This window comes from Pteropus vampyrus, unplaced genomic scaffold, assembly GCF_000151845.1.
Source record: "Pteropus vampyrus isolate Shadow unplaced genomic scaffold, Pvam_2.0 Scaffold193, whole genome shotgun sequence".
Taxonomy (NCBI): domain Eukaryota; kingdom Metazoa; phylum Chordata; class Mammalia; order Chiroptera; family Pteropodidae; genus Pteropus; species Pteropus vampyrus.
This window is the reverse complement of record NW_011888974.1, coordinates 2109266-2127931: the sequence shown is the minus strand read 5'-3', so window position 1 is coordinate 2127931 and position 18666 is coordinate 2109266. Positions and strand designations below refer to the sequence as shown.

Here is an 18666-nt window from a genome sequence, read left to right as displayed (position 1 = left end):
CAAGCAGGATGGGGGAAAGATCACCAGGAACCAGGAATGCATAGGTTTTAAAAGCAAAGATTCCTCTGAACTGTTTGCCTTGAAGCGAACACTACTAAATCCACATAAGCTGGCTTAGTAGCAGGCTTCTTAACCCTGGATACCGGGGTTGGTTTCCCTGGTAGTCCCCCAAAGTACAATTAGGGCTACCAGTCAAGGGGACAGACTCAGGACAGCACTAGGGCTGGTGGTGGGGCCCAACTGGACAGAGCAAGGCCAGGCAAGGCCCCATGTGTAAGCGTTCCTCATCTAAAACCAGCACAGGCACCACTCAGATGGAAAAGACAGATAACATTTATTCACCTCAAAAGGGGGGTTACTCCTCATCCCCCCATCCCTGCCACCACTGAGTGCCCTCCACGGGGGGAGGGGGTGAGGGGTGGGAGAAGAGTCTGCATGCTGGGAGCTGCTGTTAGGCTAGAGCAGCAGGGGAATATGGGGTAGGGCTGCAGTGGACAGAGTACAGAGGGCAAGTCATTGAACCTCAATTTCTCCATCTAGAAAACTGTGGCAGCTGTGCAAATTGAAAAGTACGCAGCAGGCCCTCAAGCGGGGGCTTGACTGCTCATCCCTCTGGCTTGGCTGAAATGGGGCCTGGAGCCCTGTCCTCCCAGAAGACCTCGCTGAGTGGCAGCTGCTCTTTGACAATAAGTCACCATGTCTTAGTCTGCCAGGCAACAGCGCCCTGAAATGCGCATGCGCGAAGCTGTGCGGCTACAGCTGCGGTGCACTGGCGCCCTAATGTGGCCAAGACGGGTACTACCGGCCTTGAAGAGACGGACACTGGGGGAATGAAGGCTGTACTGCCTTTGATGGGGTGGTCATGTACCCCAGAGAGCCCACTGTCCGAGGGAGTGTGAGCCCGAGGGCAGGTGACAATCTGAAGGCATGACAGTCCCTCAACAGTAACAGGTCACATATGACACGTGGTTATTTGAGGTCCAGAGCAGCTGGTGAGCTCCCCAAGATCTGCCTGAGGCACTGTGTCTAACACTGTGTGTGGTAGCAGGCGCTCAACAAATGTGTGTGGAATGAAAGTGAGTGGATAAGTGTGTGAGCCATCTACATGTGCAAGAGGGGTAGAAGTGGTGGCCCAAATCAGAGGCCAGATAGTCGTAATGTGCTTCTACACTGTCTGACCTTCCAGCCAGCCTCATAAGGGCTAGAGCCTCTCTAAAGGATTCATTGCAGCCCCAGCCACTGGCAGATGGGACAGGACAGAAGGAGGCTCATCACTCCATAATGAGCCCAGCTCAGCTTCCTGCACAGGGCAGAGCAATGACACTGCAGGCCTTCTCCTGGGGCCTGAAAGCTTTGGTCAGGGCAGCCTCTCCACGTTACCTCCAGCCTCACTCATAGGACAGCAGGCAGAACAGAGGTAGGGATGGAGGTGGCAGCTGGATGTCCAGCTTGGCCATGGCCCTCCCCCGAACTCCCCTTTATGCAACTTCAGTTGCCTGGAGAGTGGAAAATGCGCAAGCCAGTCAGGGCTGCCGGTTGTAGGATTTCAAGCAGGTGGGGGAGTGCGATGGGGGAGGAAGCATGTGGGTGTGCACCCTCCACTTCCCCAGCCCCACCCACATAGGCCAGGCTAGGGGCTGAGGCTGGGCAGGGGGTGCAGGCCAGGTTCACAGCCCACAGGTAGGGTGAAAGCCTCGCTGGGTGGAATGTGGTGGGTCATGTAGCGTTTGCCCATGAAGGAGCCAGTCCGTAGCTGCTCTAGGGCCTCCTCAGGCCACCACAGGCTGGAGCTGGACAGGGAGAGAAGGAGGAGCTATGTCTCTGCTGGGTGGAGCAGGCTGCCTGGGGTCAGGGCCTCCTCCCCACTCCTGATCCCTCCTTCTTCAGCCTCTGATCTCCCTTTCCTCCTTTCTAGAACTAGCTGGAGGTCTGTGTTCTCCAGGTGGCCACACTGACTATCCTGGTGTCACTTCACTAAAACGATAGAGGACTCACTGGAGAGAAAAGACCCAGGAGGACAAGGGCCCATGTAGAGGACACACTGATGGACAAGGGCAGAGCGAGGTGGTCCCTTCTCTGAATTTGTGGTCAGAGGAGCTGACTTCCCAGGGGAGACACACTCAGGGTTGAAATTCCCTGCACAGCCCTTGTAGGGACACCTCCCAACTCAAAGCCACAGGGTCAGGGAGGCCTTCCAGGTGCTGGGGCCAAGGAGATGGAAGGCACTCTGGGTGAGGAACAGGCCCTTGGGGTGTCACCACTCACAAGCGCACAGTGGAGGCTGCTAAGAAGACCAGGAGCAGGAGGCCGGCCAGAGAAGAGAGGATGGAGGTGATGATGATCATGTCACCACTTTGCTGTCCTGGCCATGTGTCGATGGAGGCTGGGGACTTTCCTGAACACACAGCAGATGCTCAGAGGCTGCCCCTGGACCCTGGCGGAGTCACCTCCCCACCTGTGCTCACGCCTAAGGCCTGGCTACCTCCTGTACCCAGACGGCCTCCTGAGCCCCACCTATCTGTCAACCTCAGATGGGTATCTGTGCCCTGACATCCTGGACCGCCCATCACTCCTAGTCTCTGTCTTGCTCTTAACTTCTAGGCTATTCCCACCAATGTGCCCACCCACTGGTCCATCCATGGCAGGCAGAATGGTGGCAGACCTCAGGACTGACCATGTGACTGCCCTGCTCCTTGAAGCCTGGCATTCAAGGCCTTCAGACAATAAGGCCTCATTCCACCCCCACTCTGGTCCCAGGCATTCCCCACACTGGACACTCTGGCTTTCATGCATGCAGGTTCCTTAGCCTGGGCACTCATACTGGTTTCTTGGGGCCCTACTGAAGGAAGCCTTCCAGAACCCGTGGCCCTGACTTACTCTGGCCTCCTCCTTTTCTGCCCACAAACGGGCTGGGGCCTGGGCACCCAAATACCAGCAAACATTTGGGGTTGGACAGAGCTGGTGCTCTTGGGGGCGGAGCTGGACTTGAACACTGCCACCAGGCCCCCAGTTCTGTGGCAGCAGGGGATAGGTCAGCTGAGCATGACCTTTTTGCAGAGGGAGTCAAGCCCACGTGGGACAGACTAGAGCCAGAGCGGCCCCTCCCCAGCACTACCTTGGTGGAGAATGATGGGGTCGGACCACCTGGTCTGGGCCTGGGGTGAGCCCCTGGCATCCACAAGAAGGAACTTCACCCTGGGGAGAGGAGGAGGGATGAGCCTCAGAGCTTCAGTGCCCTGGACAGGGCACCTGCTACAGCCAGACTCCAGGCAGCTCTTCTGGGCCATGCTATGGGTCTCCATCCCCAGGTATAGGGGAGAGTGGGACACACCAGGACCAGAGAACTCTCTGAGAACTCCCTGCCAGCACACAAATCTGTCTGAACCATTACTCACCAGATACCCTATCTGGTTTAGAGACCCTAGTTACTAAATATCATACACAGATGCCTCAGGGTGGCTCAGCGGGGTGCATGGGCTGGGGGCCGTAAGCCTCTCAGGAGAACCGCTGGCCCCATGGAGTCTCTGAAGTCATGGAAGGCCCCCCTGTAGGGGTGAGCATCCTGGGTAAAGGCCTAGGGAGGTAGGGGTTGCGTTCAGGGCACACTCTGAGCTCAGGATCACAGTGAGGAGGTAGGCTGGCACTGAGGGTGCCAAGGGCCATGCGGAGGAGCTCAGTTGTATCTTCGCGAGGGGGGGTAGGAAGCTCTGGAAGGTTTCTGAGCACTGAAGGACCCAAGCAGGCTGGCACTAAAGGAAGCTGGCTCCTGTGGCTGCTAGGGATGGAGGCCAAGCCTGGGAGTGGGCCTGAGGAAGCAGGGGAAGGGAGACCTGGCAGGGTTGGGTGAGAGGGCGAGGGAGGTGCTGGCCTAGCCCACACCACACCCACCTTCCCTGTGCCCCTGCTGGCCCTCCCAGCTGGACTTGGTCTCCCTGAGGACACCTGACCTTGTCCTATGGCCTGGGCAGCCCTGATCTGGACACCTGCTCTTCTACCCTGTCTCCACCTTGACTTCAACGAGCTACTTGGTGCTGTGCCCCAGTTTCTTCACTTGTAAAACTGGGTGGTTGTCTTCTCTCCTGCTTCCCTGCCTCAAACCCACTGACTGGGTCTCAACTCAGCACTCGGCTTAGTTTCCTGTCACATCTACTCACGGGAGGGACAGTGGGCCTGTGACTGCGGCCCTGAAGGCCCACCCCACCCCCACCTTCTCTGTGGTACCACCACTTCCTTCTGGCCCCCCCTGGAAAGATCGCATTCTACCTGCCCCCTGGATGTGATGAGCGCTGCTCCCCAACCCCAGAGGAAGAAACTAAGGTTGTGAAGAAGGGCCTGCTTCAGCCTACAGCCAGGATGAGGCCTGGAGGAGAGGCTAGGGGGGGCAACCCTGGTCCCTGAAACCCCTCCTCTCCTAGTACAGCCCTTGTCCCATCCCAGGTTCCAGGTGGGGTGACCCACCTCACCTGTAAGGTCCAGGGCCAGGGAGAGGGGCATTGCAGTAGGACGGGTGGTCTGCCAGGCAGTCAGAGTTATTGCCCACCCGCAGCACAGGGGTACCGCTGCCACCCACAGGGTCCTCGCAGGGCAGCTGGTCCAGTGACAGGGGCAGCGTCATGTAGTAGCCATTGGTCAGCAGCCTGGGGGAGGCTGGTATCTCAGCCAATGTCTGTGGGTTCTGGAAGTCCCTGGAGGCTGCAGGAAGGAGGGACAAACAGGTGGGTCTTGCAGGCAGGTGGAGTCAGGTCTTCTTTGCCACAGCCCCTGGCCCTCCATGCTACCCTTACGGAGCCCCGTTCTGATAAAGTCTCTCACTCCAAGCCTAGTTATGGACATCACAGTGAGGGGCTGCCCAGACCCAGTACCTCTCCTCAGCCACATCCCTTGCCCCATGCCCCACACCTGCACCAGGACACACCGTTGCTGAAGGCCACCACCAGCCAGACAGTGTCAGCAGCACTGGCATGCCCATCCAGCACACAACGCGGCTGCTCCAGGGAGAACGTGGTGGCCGTGACCTTCCCTTCCAGGTCCCAGGATGTTATCTGCGGCGTGTAGGGGATCAGCTCTGCAGCCATGGAGACAGGTGTGAGGGTCCCAGGGCCCACTGCCCCTAGGGCTGCCTCTCCCAATTGGAGGGCATGGGGCTCCCAGGATCCAATCACTCCAGCATGTGTCCCAACCCCTTGGGTGTGGCCTGGCACATCCAATCCCTGGACCCCAACTCACCCAGGCTCACACAGCACTGGGGCCAGACTAGTGCCACCGCAAGAAACAGCAACCGTGGGCGAGGCTTCCACTGGGGGAGCTCCATGATGGCTGCCTTCTACCACATCCACAGCCTGGGATTGTCTTGGCTGCCTCCTGCAGCACCCCTCCTCCCCAATACCTTGGGCCTGGAAGAGCTGGTTAGTCAAGCTGCCAGGCTGGCCTAGGGCTGGAAAGATCTGAAAACGTAAATACATCCCAACTCCTCCCCGCAGCCTAGCCCAGCCCACTACAGGGAGGGCTCTAGGCAGGGCTCCAGTGTGAGGCAGACCCAGGAAAACTGAGGAAGAGGCCATTGGACGCCCAGATTGCTGGCCAAGCCACCTCGGGAGTCCCATGTCTGAGTTTAGGCCCCAGCCAGCCTCTCAGCTTCCCAACCCTAGGGAGGAGGACCAATCTGTGGAAACTTGGGCTCAGGGCCACATGCCTGAGATTCCTGTACCCCAGGTGCCAGGAGAATTCCTCTGGCCTATCCTCACTCAGGAGCAAGCCTGAAGCAGCTCCAACCTGTCCAGCTCCAGCCGCATCACAGCTCCCCTGGCCCTGCTGCCATCTTGTGCCTTGCCCTCCCTCCATGAGGTCATGTACTCCCTTGTTCCTCAGTTCCCTTGTCCCAAGAACTTAAAAGAGCCCCTGACAGCTGCCAAGACCCCCAATTACATTACTCCCTTTGGTTCTATTTTTTTTTACTAAGATATAATTCACATATCAAAGTTCATCCTTTAAAAGTATACAATTCACTGGTTTTCAGTACATTCACAAGTTGTGTGATCTTCACAACCAATTCCAGAACCTTCTCACCACCCCAAGAGAGAACAAACACAGTACTCATGAAAAAGTGACCCCTTATTTCCACCCACCCGCTGGAGAACAACTAATCGACTTTCTGCCTCTGTGGATTTGCCCGTTCTGGACATTTTACATAAACGAAATCACACAGTATGTGGGCTTCCACTCCACATCCTGTTTCAAGGTTCATCCATGTTGTAGCTGTATCAGTGCTTCTGATCGACATTCCATTTTGTTTATCCATTCATTGGTGGATGGACATTTGGGTATTTCCCACTTTTTGGCTATTATGAATAACGTTGCTATGAACATTTACGATCAAGTTTTTGTATAGACATGTTTTCAGTTCTTGGATACAAACCTAGGATTAGAATTGCTTAGTCATACGGTAACTTTTTGAGAAACTGCCCATTTTCCAAAGCAGCTGCATTTTACATCCCCACCAGCAGCAGATGAGGGTTCTAATTTCTCTACATCCTCATTAAGTCGCTATTTCCCTTTATTTTTTTAAAATAATAACCATTCTAATTGGGTATGCAGTGGTATCGCTTTGTGGTTTTGATTTGCATTTCCCTGATTACACTGGGCATTCTTCATGTGCTTGCCAGCCATCTATATATCTTTTTTGGAGAAAAATCCTTTGTTTTTTAAAAGCAAAGGATTGTTGAGTCGTTGAGTTCCTTATATACCCTGGATACTAGACCCCCAACAGGCAGATGATTTGTAAACATGTTTTCCCATTCTGATTCTCACTATACTTCAATGGTGGGAACCAAGATGAAGGCAGCACTCAACTGGCACCCATCCAACTCCCATGCCCTGTGGGCCAGTGGAGCACGTCTCATCCTGGAACCAAACAGGCTGGGGGTCCAGCCAGGCCTCCCTGCTTTGGGGGCCAGTTACTATGACCTTGACCAGCTCCTCCATGAGGCTCACTGGGTACAGTGCCCAGGGTCCACAATACTTTTAGAGACCCAGGAAAACATCTTAATTTCTTTTAAAATCAGAAGGGGAAAAGAATGAACTTCTAGATAGAAGAAAATGCTCTAAAGTATATTCAGATTTATACCAACACATTATAGAACAAAATTTAAGTTTTTCTTCTTATGGAGAAAGGGGCTCGCAAAGGCAAAAGTGCCACAAGCCTACACAAAATGTGGTTGTGTCCCTCCAGCCCCAGGCTACAAGCACTGCCCCTAGGCAGAGAGCAAGTATAGGAATATTTGATTCTCCTTCTAAGAGGGTCCAGAAGAATTAGAACTTTGAGGATGGCATCAGACCAATCCTGGCCTGGATTCTAGCTCTGGCTCTACCACTAGTCGGGACCTTGGGCCAGTTACTATGCCCCTGAACCTCAATTTTCTCATCTGTAAAATGGAGACAGCAGCACTTACTTCACATGAGCAACGCTCCCCAGGACCTGAGGAAGTAATGAGATGGTGGGCTCCGAGTTGCCAGACTGCACACTGCAAGGGGAACTGGAGTGGGGAACAGGGAAGCAACACAGGCAAGTGCCATGGGCCCTCTGGCCCTCACCACAGCCTCACTTTCTTCATTTAAGACATAAGGGTTGAATGGGCAGCCCATAAGATCCCTTCCTGCTCTGATACAGCAGGACAGGTGTGCTGGCCTTCACACATCACACACACACACACACATACAGCCTCTCCACTGACAAACGCACCAGGGCCTGCCTACTTTGGCTATTGGGCATTTATTGCAAACAGAACATCTGAGGTATGAGAAGCTGATCCAGACCCATGCCTGTCCCTGGCTGGGAGTAAGGCAGTCTCTCCTCATCCCATGCCAGGCCCCCAGCACTGCAGGCCCAACACAGCCAGCTGAGGACAGACGGCTTCCATGCACTGAGGTAGCTGCATCTTAAGCCCCCACAAGTACAACTCCCCAGGCTTGCCCAATTCTAACACAGACCCAGGCCTGGAGGGGAGGAAGAAGGGGGAAAGGCAAACAGGAAAAGCCCCAACTTCCGTGGAGCACGCCCGTGCCCGCAACAAATATTCCAGCCTCCGAGGAAAGGCACCTTCTCACTTGCCCATCCTAGGAGCAGCCCAGCCAGCAGTAAGTGTAGGGGGCTGGCTGCCAGGCTGGGTGGTCACTACTGCTCCAGGCAGTCCTCGGTCACCCCCTGAGCGGCCAGCTCAGCCAGCACATTCTGCAGGTAGTTGGGGTCAGGGTAGCCATGGCCTGTCACATTGCGGTCCATCTCTGTCTTGTGGTGGATCTCGTTCCACACCACTGTGTCAGTCTCGCCTGTGGTGCTAGATGTCCCCACTGTGAAGATAAGTCGCCTCTTCCAGGCCACCTTTAGCAGCTCCAGGACCTGCCCCAGAAGGAAGAGGAGAGGTGGAGGGAGAGAAGGAAGGGTGATCAGGTGCTGGCCTGTGCTTCAGTTTTTCACCTTGGGGCAAGGGTGTCCAGGCGACAGGGTGGGAGCATCCACTACTCTATCCCCTGGCTCTTAATCTGTCCCAGTGATGAGGACGGGAGTACTAACCACACACCAGTGTCAGCTGTGGGTTGTGCCATGTGGCATGCTAAGCCCTTGGTGCATTTGACATTGGCAGGGCTCCTAGGTGCTGGGACCTTTTTCCTCTCCATTTCATTCACTGTCTGTGATGTCATCCATAGTCCTGGGGCATGAAGTATCATCTGTGGGGGTTCCTAGCTTCTGGCTCCAGCCCTGACGCCCCTGAAATTCCAACTGCTGATCTGACAGTCCAATGAGACATCACAATGGGCACCTCCACACTCAAGTCTTGGCCCCACCCTGCAGCCAGTCGGGAAGAATCGGGATGGCTCCAGGTTTGAGGGCTGAATGGATGGCAGCCACTTCAGAGCTGCCATCCATTCAGCCCTCAAACCTGGAGCCATCCCGATTCTTCCCTACTTCCAAGTACATCTTGGATGGATGAGCTCCATTCTCTTCTCATTGAATCCAAGTGTCCTTGCTCTATCCCATTCATGCTGCTCTCCACACTTGGCTACCTGGAATCCATCCTCTCACAGCACCAGAGGAAGCTTCTCAAGCCTAAAATCTGCAGCTTTGACTCTTCTGCTGACATGCCTTCACTTCACAGCATCATACAAATGCTTGGAATATAGCCCAATTCCTATGGCTGGCCTGGAGGGCACCCCGACCCACCTCACTCCCCCTCACCCACTTGGTTCTCCCTCAGGCTCCTCACATTTTCCAAGCCTGTTCCCATCTCAAAGCTGCCATACTGGCTGTTCTGTCTGCCTCTCCCATGCGCAAGTAAATTCCCAACTCAGGTCTCAGTGCAGAGTCATAACCTGGCCCAATAGGCTGTTAGAAGAGATGGCTACTCTTCCCCACAAGAGCCCTTGTGAAGTCCGGTCATCTCTCCCTGTACTCCTGGCACGCTGAAGATGCCTGATGCCTAACCCACAGCAGGGTCCCCAGGAAGGAGTGGCCCACACCTCAGCCAGCCCTGGGTCAAGTCCCCCTCCTCCTGTTGCAGTAAGGTGCGTAGAGGTAGAGATGAGTGTGGCCACCAGGCCTCCCACTGCCAGACCGGGCCCTCCTCACCCCACCCACCTTGCACTGGCACCAGCAGGTGCCAGTGGCGGCAGGAACATTACCTTTCGGCCCTGGGCATTGTCTGGAAGGTAGCACTGGCGGGGAAACCCTCTGGCGGTGAATGGCTTCCCAGGGTTGGGGTGCTCAGGGCCCTGCAGGGGAAACACAGAGGAGTGGGGGTGCCCTGAAAGGTACACAGGACACAGAGGCCCAGCTTTGCCCCTTCGCCCTCCCAGCCAGAGCTATTCCTGTGCTCAAGTAACTAAATTGCTGTTTCAAATCCTGCCCCTCGAAGATCCAACATTAATGTGGCCTTCCACCCACGAGCACCCTCCCTGAGTACGTGCCACTCGACCTGGCATCAGACACTCCTGCTAACTTTATTTCCCTGGTAACACTGGAATCCCTCAGAGGTTGGAACAGAGGCTCCTACTTCCTCGGCGAACCTCTGGGCACTGGCCTCTCTGGGCTGGACAGCAAGGCCGGTCAGCCTTCAGGACGCCCTCACTCCAGCACACAGGCCCCTCCACTCCTCACTTTAGAAGTGGCTGGAGCAGGGCCGTGAGACAATGGCAGTAGCCTGGACAGGAGGGCAGGGGCTGGAATGGCAGACAACCCTTGCTCCTGCCCTCTGCCACACAGTGACATACCATGTACGGCTCCAAGTTCCCCTCCTGCCCTGTGGTTCTATCCTTGTCTGGAATGTTTTTAAATTTCACTCTGAGCCAAGGAGAAGTGGAGGGATATGAAGGAAGAGCATGTGATTAAACAAAACACATCTACCATCTATGGTAGATGGATGGGCCCCATCGGGTTCCGGGTAATCTTCTCCTACTGCCCCAGGCTCTGAGATCAACGCTGGCCCAAAGAAGGCCTAAGGGGCCAGTGCTCCTGTCTGGGTCTCCACTGGGACTCTGGGATCTTCTGCTGGGGTTCCTGCCTTATTCCCAACATCCAGACCCAGCCCTGTCCCTCCAAACCCAGGCCTGACCTAGCAACTGAGCTGGTCTCTCAATTAGTCTTCACTGTTGGCACCTCCCCACCCCATGCCCTGCCCCCAGGAGGGTTCCTGCCCATGGGCTCACCAGTTATCCAGCCCCTCAACACGAATGTTCTTCCTGTTTATACATTTGGCCTTCTACCCAGCACAAGTCCAGATAAGATGTCTCTTCTACCTCTAGGAAGCCCTCCCTATTTCAGGAAAGGGCTGTGGGCCATCTCTGTTTCCACAGCCCAAAGAGCTTGCTATAACCCTCAGCGCTAGTGCCTCCTGGTTCCTGGGAGCCTGAGTCTGGCAAGCTCGGGCATCCTCACAGTGACCAGGGGGCAGACTGCTGGGAGAGGGACGGCGTCCACAAAAATCCAAAGAGGCTCCTCTGGTGCTAGGGCCCCCTTACCTGAATGCCGTGAGGAATGTTGTAAACTATGAGTATTGTCCCGCAGTCCTCGTGGCCAGGGAGGGACACCTGAAACCTGAACACCTCCATCTTCCCCCGGGGCTGGGTCCCAGTTTTCTCTCCATAGATGGTTTTGCAGGAAGGACACTGCAAACTTCCATCCTGAGACAAGGCAGAATGCCACATACTGAGTTGGCAGCCCTGAGAGAGCACCAAGGCACAGCCACCCACTGTCTAGACAGGAAGGAGGCCCACAGGGGGAAAGGTCAGTTTCTGCCACACAACAGGTTGTGGGCAGATGGCCCCAACTCCCAGGCAGCCCACTGGCACAGAAACTTGATACCAACAGCTTCCTTGGAAAGGCAAGTTTTGTACCAGAAACTTGTTATACAATTTATTAAAGGGGGCAAATATCCAGGAGACTGGCATCAGGTAGGAAAATTAAGTTTATGAGCAGAAGTCCCCACGGTCTAAACACGTTTAAAATCAAATGAGAAACCCTATGACTGATCAACTTTTGGTGTCAGTGCCCTGGCTGGTACAGGATGCGTCAGGATACTGTGGAGAGAAGCCAAGCAAAGCCTGCAGGTCTGCCATGTGACTCAGTTCTCTCTGTCCTCCCAACCTCTCTCTGTTTTGGCTAAACTCCACTGAAGCACAGCCAGGCATCATGAGGTGCCACCCCCAGCCCCCGGGTGCTGACCCTCATCCTGCTGCAGGGCAGGGGCTGTCTACGAGAACACCTCGGGTCTTTCATAGGACAGCTACAGTCACCTGCTCATGCAGCATGACCAGATGGATCACCCCTGGTGCCCACCCCAGACCAGCATGTGGGCACCTTGTTCCCATTGCAGTACATGGCCAGCAGGCAGAGCAGGTGGAAGGCATGGCTGCACTTAGAGAGGCAGCCCACAGCCACTGGCCCGATGGTCTTGCTGTCAGTCACGTCACTGTAGCCAGACACCACAGACAGTTTCTCCATACAGATGATGCAGTCCTGAAGGGGAACCAAACACAGGGCACACTCACCAAAAGCGACATTGCACCCAAAGAGGTAAATCTCATAGGAAAAGGCCTTCATCTGCTGAAATGCCAGAGTTACAGTCTAAGTCAATTCAACAATCGTTTGTTCCTGAGGCTGGAACACAGATGAGTCACTGGGATCTGTGCCCTCAGGGGGCTCACCATAGTAGGAGAGATGACAGGCAGCACTGAGCCCAGGGGCCAGTGCACTAACATGAGCACAGGACAACAGCTAGATAGAGAGGAAAGAACAGGAGAGGCCCTCCAAGCTGGGTTTACAAGATAAAAGAGAACTTCTCAGACAGACGAGCGTGGGAACGGGCATTCCAGGTAGAGAGAAAAGATGATGCAAAACATGAACCAGCATACAGTTTGGGAGGGACAGTGACACCTACAGGGGACAGGAGAGATGAACAGGGTTAGGAATGAGACAAGCTAGGGAGAGGAGCAGGTCCTGGAAGCTTCCGATGGGCATGCTCAGGAGTTGGGGCTTGTCTTACACATCAAGGCTCCGAGGGGTTTTAAGCAGGGGGTACTGCCATGATCACAGCTGCATGTCAGTTGTGTAGACGGCAGCTTAGAGGGAGGAGGCCGGGGGAAAAGCAGCCCAGTTGTGGCCGATGAGCACAAGAGCAAAGAAAAAGACAAATTGAGCGCTGTGAAGTAGGAGTACAATGTCCTGGAGAGGATGCCCTTCAGGCTCTGTCTAAAACCTTTACCAACCAGCAACCAGATGTTTCTCACATACTCGACTTGTAGGAGAAACAGGCCAGTGAAGAGTCCTCAGTTATCAACTGGGAAGACTGACATTTAACCCACCTCCTCCAGATTTTCCATTCAAATAAGAGAAAAGTGGCACTTGTAGCCCCCAAAACATGGCTCAGCTGATACGTTCGGGTCCTACCGAAGCTGTGACAGAAGTCCGGCAGGCCCTATTAATTACAGGAACCCTGACCTGCGCTCCTAACAGCCAGAGAGGCAGGACTGCTACCTGGACAGGGCTACTTCCCTTCCATGCCAGCGTCAGCCCTCGGGCAGTGGGGCAGGCTCTCCCACCCATTGTCTCTAGGACTCCTAGCCTCCCGGATGGCACAGGGCTATACACTTGTTTGCGGCAAAGCGATGATCGCAATCCAAATATCAGAAGCCATAGCTGCCACACCTTGGTAAGGCCTGTCTCCTACCAGAGGCTTGGAGATTAAACCCAAGTGCCCAGAGCATGGCACTGGCACCCTGAGGAACCTGGAGAAGTGCCCTTCCAGCAGACACCAGGGTCCTTCTCATTTGTAGCTGCCCCTTGTTTCCAAATAAAACTAAAAGAGCATGGCTCCCATGACACCTACCTCATCTGGGGCTGTTTTCAGCTCTTCGGTATAGTTTCTTATCACTTGTTCTGGCTCTGGCTTTGGAGTCCCTCCTAGAAGAAAGCAGAACATCAGCAGTGTCCCAAGGAGTACGAACTGGAGACACTGAAACCAGAGAGAAAGGAAAGCAAGGGAGAGGTCCAAGCTGCCAGGAGGTATGTTAGAGGGGCTGAGACAGGAAAGTTAGCATGCAAGAGAGGAGAGACCTGGAGCAAGGCTGGCTGAGCCCTATCCAGGCCCACCCACAGGAGGCCCAGACCCAGGAGCCCTGGAGGTGGTGGAAGAGGGGCAGAGGCAGCAGCCAGTCACAGCCCTCAGATCCTTTGCATATTCAGTCAGGAAACAGGACTCAGGCTCCCCAGAGGACATACGGAAGAGTCAAACAGCGGCTTCTAGAACAAACTGCTCTGGAGCATGTGCTGGCAGTGCTGCTTCACTCCAATTTCACTAATCTTGTAAGAAAGTCTTAGTAAGAGAAGTTTTATGAGTCAAGTATATAGCGGATGCCTACTCCGTGTGGGTGTCTGTGCACGCTGACTACAGACAATGGCCACACTGACACTGTCACAAGTTGCAAAGTCTTCTGGAGCCTGTCCCTGGACCGTGGGATCTCACAGTGACACACACTTGGTTCTTAAGCTCAGCGACTCTGGGAAGTGGCTAACAAGCAGCAGGAAGAGAGCCCTGGACACCCCACTCCTCTCAAAACCTCCCACTTATCCGTGGGCCCTGCACCAACAGGCTTCATCCAAGGATAAGACACTCCCCCAGCTAGCAAGAGGGGCGAGGATTAGTCCAGACAGAGGCGGCAGCAGAATCACAGAGAAAATGGCAGCAAAGCTCGAGTGAGAGCAAAAAAAGGGGTCAAGGAGACCAGCGCAGCGTGGGATAGAGACCCTGCAGGGCTTCTCGTCCTGCCTTGAGGTCACTGGGGAGTTCCTGATCCTAGCCTCCAAGACCAAGGAGCTCTGGTTTGAACCCAAGCTCATGGCCATCAGCCTGTAGGTGCAAAGACTTATAAGCCTGAGGGTTCAAAAATTGCACTCCCTCTTGACCAGAGAAGGCCAGGTGATAGTTTTGAGGGGAGCAGAGAGGCTAGGACCAGGCAACATCAGGTTTGATTCTGGCTCTTGTGCTGGGACCAAATCATGTCACCTCTGAGTCTCGGCTACCTATCTATCTAACAAGTGGAGACCTAATATCAACCAAAGCTGTGATAACTGTAAAGGCATTAGCTGCTATTACTAGAAAGGGAGCTATAGGCAAAGGAACACCATACCTCTACACACATCCACACCCACACAAACACCCACATACAGGCGCATGTACACATACAGACTTCTAGGACCCTGACTCCGGTTGCTGTGGTGAGAAAGCGAGGCCAAAGCACAATGACCATAGGTACTGGATGGCTGGTAGTTGGGACTCTACTCAGATTGAGGGGAGGAGCCTCTCAGAAAAGTCTGGTGGCTACAAGCTAGTCCCCAAATGAACCCAGGACCCCATCAACAGGACTAGCCTCTGGCTCACCTCTAGTAAGGCCTGGCTTAGCCTCACATTCCCGCAACCTGCCCTCACCCAAGTGGCCTTTCAGAACTGAAGGTAGCTTTCCATGAGCCACATTTCTCCAAGGGGGCAACCAGATGACCATCAACCCTATGAAAGGGCCACCCTAGCCCGGGAAGGCCAGAGGGTCTGCTGAGAGCCTGTGTTCTTTCCAAGCAAACCTGAATGCCTCAGGAAGCTGCCAGCCGGCCCCTGCCCACAGACCCGTCTCTACCTCCAAGGCAGAGCAAGAACTGGAACAGGGTCAGGAGCTCTAAGCCTGCCCTTGCTGCTGGAGGTGAAGGTAGAAGTGAGGTGGGGGCTGGGTAGGTAAAGCCCTCCCCGTCCCTGGGCCTTTTTTCCTACCCTGTGGGTTGGGAGTTAGACAAATGGTAGACATGATCAGGGCAGCCACCCTTACTATGTGCCAGATGCTTCATGTATGTACTTTCTATTCCTTTCACAACCAATCTTCTAAGTAGGAGGCGTCTGCTCACGAACGAAGACACTTGTGTGAGATCACGAAGCTAGTGAGCACTGGAGCGGAGAGTAAAACCCAGTACTAGCTGAGCCAGGGCCGTGATCCCTGCTCACTACACCATCCTGAAGGTCACTGGTCTTTCAACAGTCTATGCTCCTCTGGTCCCATGATGTAGCCAGAGCCACAATCAGCTTTAGAAATGGCAGGTTTAGAACATACTACCCATAACCCCTCCACACAAGTCTTGTTAAAACTCACAAAACCTTTCACGGTTCTGAAACCCTTTCTTACCCCGCCAGATGATGGGCAGAGCAGTGGTCATCAGGGGAGCCCTCTGAAGTAGCTCCACCAGGGGGCCAGAGAGTGCTGGGAGTCTTTCCTGAGACACACACTGGCCCCAGTGGAAGGGGCAGAGTTGTCCTTCATCCTGAGCCAGGCCTCACCCCACACCATGTTTACAAAGTCACAGAGTCCTCAAGAACAGATTCCTTCCACTCCAACTGTGCCAGAGAGACAGGACCTGACTATGGCACTGCAGGGGAAAGTAGATTCCTGGGGACCACCTCTGCTGCCAAGGGCAGGGAGGACCACGGAGCCCATGCCCCGGCGGGGTGAAGGAAGCAGAGAAGGGCCATGGGAATCAGAGAAGAGCAATCAATGCAGGAGAGTCAGAGGCAGCAAGACTCAGGCGGCTGAGCAGAGGCCAGAGAGTATTTGTGAGCAGAAACTACCTTTCATGGACATTTTCCTCAATCTCTTAACTGAGCTGTGACTTTTAGAGGCCAGACAGGAGGCGGAAGGGCTGGCGGGCTGGGGTGCGTGGCTAAGACACACAGGGAGTCCGATGGCTGACATCAAAACACTCGTCATGCCTACACGGGGTGCGAGATCAGACATGCAGAGAGGGGAGAAATGTTAGGAGGAGTCATTTGGCACGTGATGTCCACAAACCCGAGCTGAGTCCAGGTGGCACTGTGAAGGGCCATCAGGATCCACTGATCTCCCCAGGGAATCTGGCTACCAGGGCCTACTTGGGCTGGTAGGGCTAAGCTCCAGGCCAGGAATAGTGAGATGCCCGGCTCATCAGAGCCCTGGCCCCAAGTTCCACAGGTGTCTGTACAAACAACCGATCAGCCTGCACCCAGAGTATGCAGGGGGGCAAGGCCATTTGCTTCAGGAGGACAGAGAACAGAATGCCACCCCAAGAAGCCTCCCGAGCATTTCTAGGTGGCATCTCTCCATGCCAGGCACAAGGAAAGAGAGAAGGGCAACATGGAAAGATGCAGCCCAACCACGGAAACATGGACGGGCTTTTGAGCTCACAGTCCTCTTCTCTTTGTGTTTCCCCTGCATGCCTCCTTGATTCCAGGTTAATCCTGCCACAGTGGGGTGCTGTCTGCTTTCAATGCCCCATCCAGCCTGTCTAGGTGGCTTCAGTGCCATCGCTGGGGTGGGCAAGCAGGAATGCTGGGATGCAGGCCTGCACACAACTGAGGCATCCCCATGGCCCATGTGACCACTCCTCTGATACAGCAAAGGTTCCAGGCTGTGGCTTCTTTCTCTGGTGCCCTCAGCCGAGGCTTTAACAGACCCTCTGTTCTGGGTGGTAGCCCGGTGGGTATGCCCACAGGGGGAGGGAGCCGCAACAGGCAGCCCTGCTAAGATGGACTGTCCATTCTTGTCATACTTCCCAATGCCTGTAGGGAGAGGCCTCATTCCTCAGCCAAGCACTCCACTTATCCTAGCTGACCCTCACCCCACACTGCTCCCTTCACTCTTCCTGAGGACCAAACACTTTCTGGAACACAGCATGTCCTCCTGTCGAGTCTCTCTCTATTCCTGCCACACTCTCAGCCTGTCCACACTGTCCACAGCACCACCCTTCCAATCCCCCTTTGTCCTCAGTCTGACTAAAAAGCACCCCTTCCCCAGGGGAAGGGAGCTCTGGGCTTCTGGGCACATCCCTGAGGGTGGCTTTCAGGGTGCTCAGAGTCCGGCTTGGGGGCTGGGCACAACAGGAGGATTGGGGTAGGATGTAGAGAACCTGGCCCTGCTGGGCCCCATTCCCCACCCAGGCCAGGCAGACAATACTGCTTGCCCCAGAGGCAATTCAGAGGCATGAGGGGACACCTGGCCTCAGGATCAATCAGGCCAACCACTGTGGCCTCTACCAGAAGAACAAAAGCTCTCGATGTGGCATGTGCGCCTAGTCAGGGACAGAAGCAGAGGCCAGTCAGCAGCCTGGACAGCACAGCCAAGGCAGGCAAGATGCATTGTGGTGGCCACTCAGCAGGAGACCCCGAAGTACACATGAGAAGACCAAGGTTAGACCCTGGGCTCCTGCTCATCAGGTAATGCCATGCCACCAGTGTCCCAAGGTTTGTTCCTGGGCTCAAATGTGGGTTTCCTTGGGAACTGTTGGGCAGACTGGTTGACAAGCAGACACAGGAAGTAGAAGATGGAGAGAACACTAGGGCTTGGTACTGACCATGACTTCTTCTCCCAACTAGACCGCTCCTCAAGCATTACTTCAGCACGCAGCCCTTCCTTGACCACCCCATCTAAAAAGGCTACGTTTTTACCCAACTCTGTCTCCTTTATTCTGCTTAGCATTCTCACCACATAAGGGGACTCATTTCTCCGTTTCTGTGACTGTCTTCCCCCTCACTGAGCACCTGGGGCAGGGCCTGGTCACAGGGATGCACAGTACCTGTCTACTGGGGAATGAAGACAACCCTGGGACCACCATCACCAGCATCCAAGAGGCCAGCATGAACAACGCTCTTGCCCTTTTCAATGCAGAACCCATTCCTTCAAGTCACAGACACAGCTCTGCACTTAACCTGCAGAGCAGCAGCCCCTGCTCAGAAGTCTACTTTCTTGTGAAAAAGTGTGAAAATCACCCACACCCCACACTTCACAGAAGCAGGACAGAATGGTGGAAGGACACCAAGAGTGGACTATCGTATCTCCCTCAACAGCAAGGGCTCAAGACAGCTCCCTAAACTCCTAACATTCCCAAATAACTATAATTGCTCAGACAGCCACATCTTTTCCTCTGCTCATCAGAGAGGATTCCCAATTGATCTGTCAGAGCCTCCAGAAATTGCAGTCCCTGTACACAAGTTGATGTACTAATACCCCCTTTCTGATGCCAAGGGTCAGCCTTTCATCCAGTGACCAGGACTCGGGTCTAAGCTTATCCTCTTCCAGCTCTGGCCTTACCATGTTGGGTTCAAGCCC

At 54.6% G+C, this 18666-nt stretch overlaps 2 protein-coding genes across 12 annotated transcripts in view; both read right to left on the bottom strand.

Moving 5' to 3' along the window:
- Positions 1-430: 430 nt before the first annotated feature.
- UPK3B (uroplakin 3B) lies at positions 431-5363 on the bottom strand. Its single transcript, XM_011371562.2, has 6 exons — positions 5227-5363; positions 4916-5065; positions 4464-4692; positions 3116-3195; positions 2266-2395; positions 431-1790 (listed from the first exon to the last, which is right to left on the bottom strand). Exons 1-6 carry the CDS (start codon positions 5309-5311, stop codon positions 1631-1633), a joined length of 834 nt encoding a protein of 277 aa, XP_011369864.1. The 5' UTR covers positions 5312-5363; the 3' UTR covers positions 431-1630.
- Positions 5364-5934: 571 nt separating this feature from the next.
- DTX2 (deltex E3 ubiquitin ligase 2) overlaps positions 5935-18666 on the bottom strand; it is a 38832-nt gene continuing 26100 nt past the window's right edge. For 10 of the 11 annotated variants that reach the window (XM_011371557.2, XM_011371558.2, XM_023537505.1 and 7 more), the window contains 6 exons: positions 16155-16295; positions 13377-13450; positions 11849-12007; positions 11011-11172; positions 9676-9765; positions 5935-8395 (listed from right to left, as the gene is read on the bottom strand). In XM_011371557.2, the coding sequence (XP_011369859.1) occupies positions 8171-8395; positions 9676-9765; positions 11011-11172; positions 11849-12007; positions 13377-13450; positions 16155-16295 (851 nt within the window). In that variant the 3' untranslated portion in view covers positions 5935-8170. The remainder of the gene's footprint in view (positions 8396-9675; positions 9766-11010; positions 11173-11848; positions 12008-13376; positions 13451-16154; positions 16296-18666) is intronic. The other variant, XM_011371561.2, reaches the window with a different exon arrangement.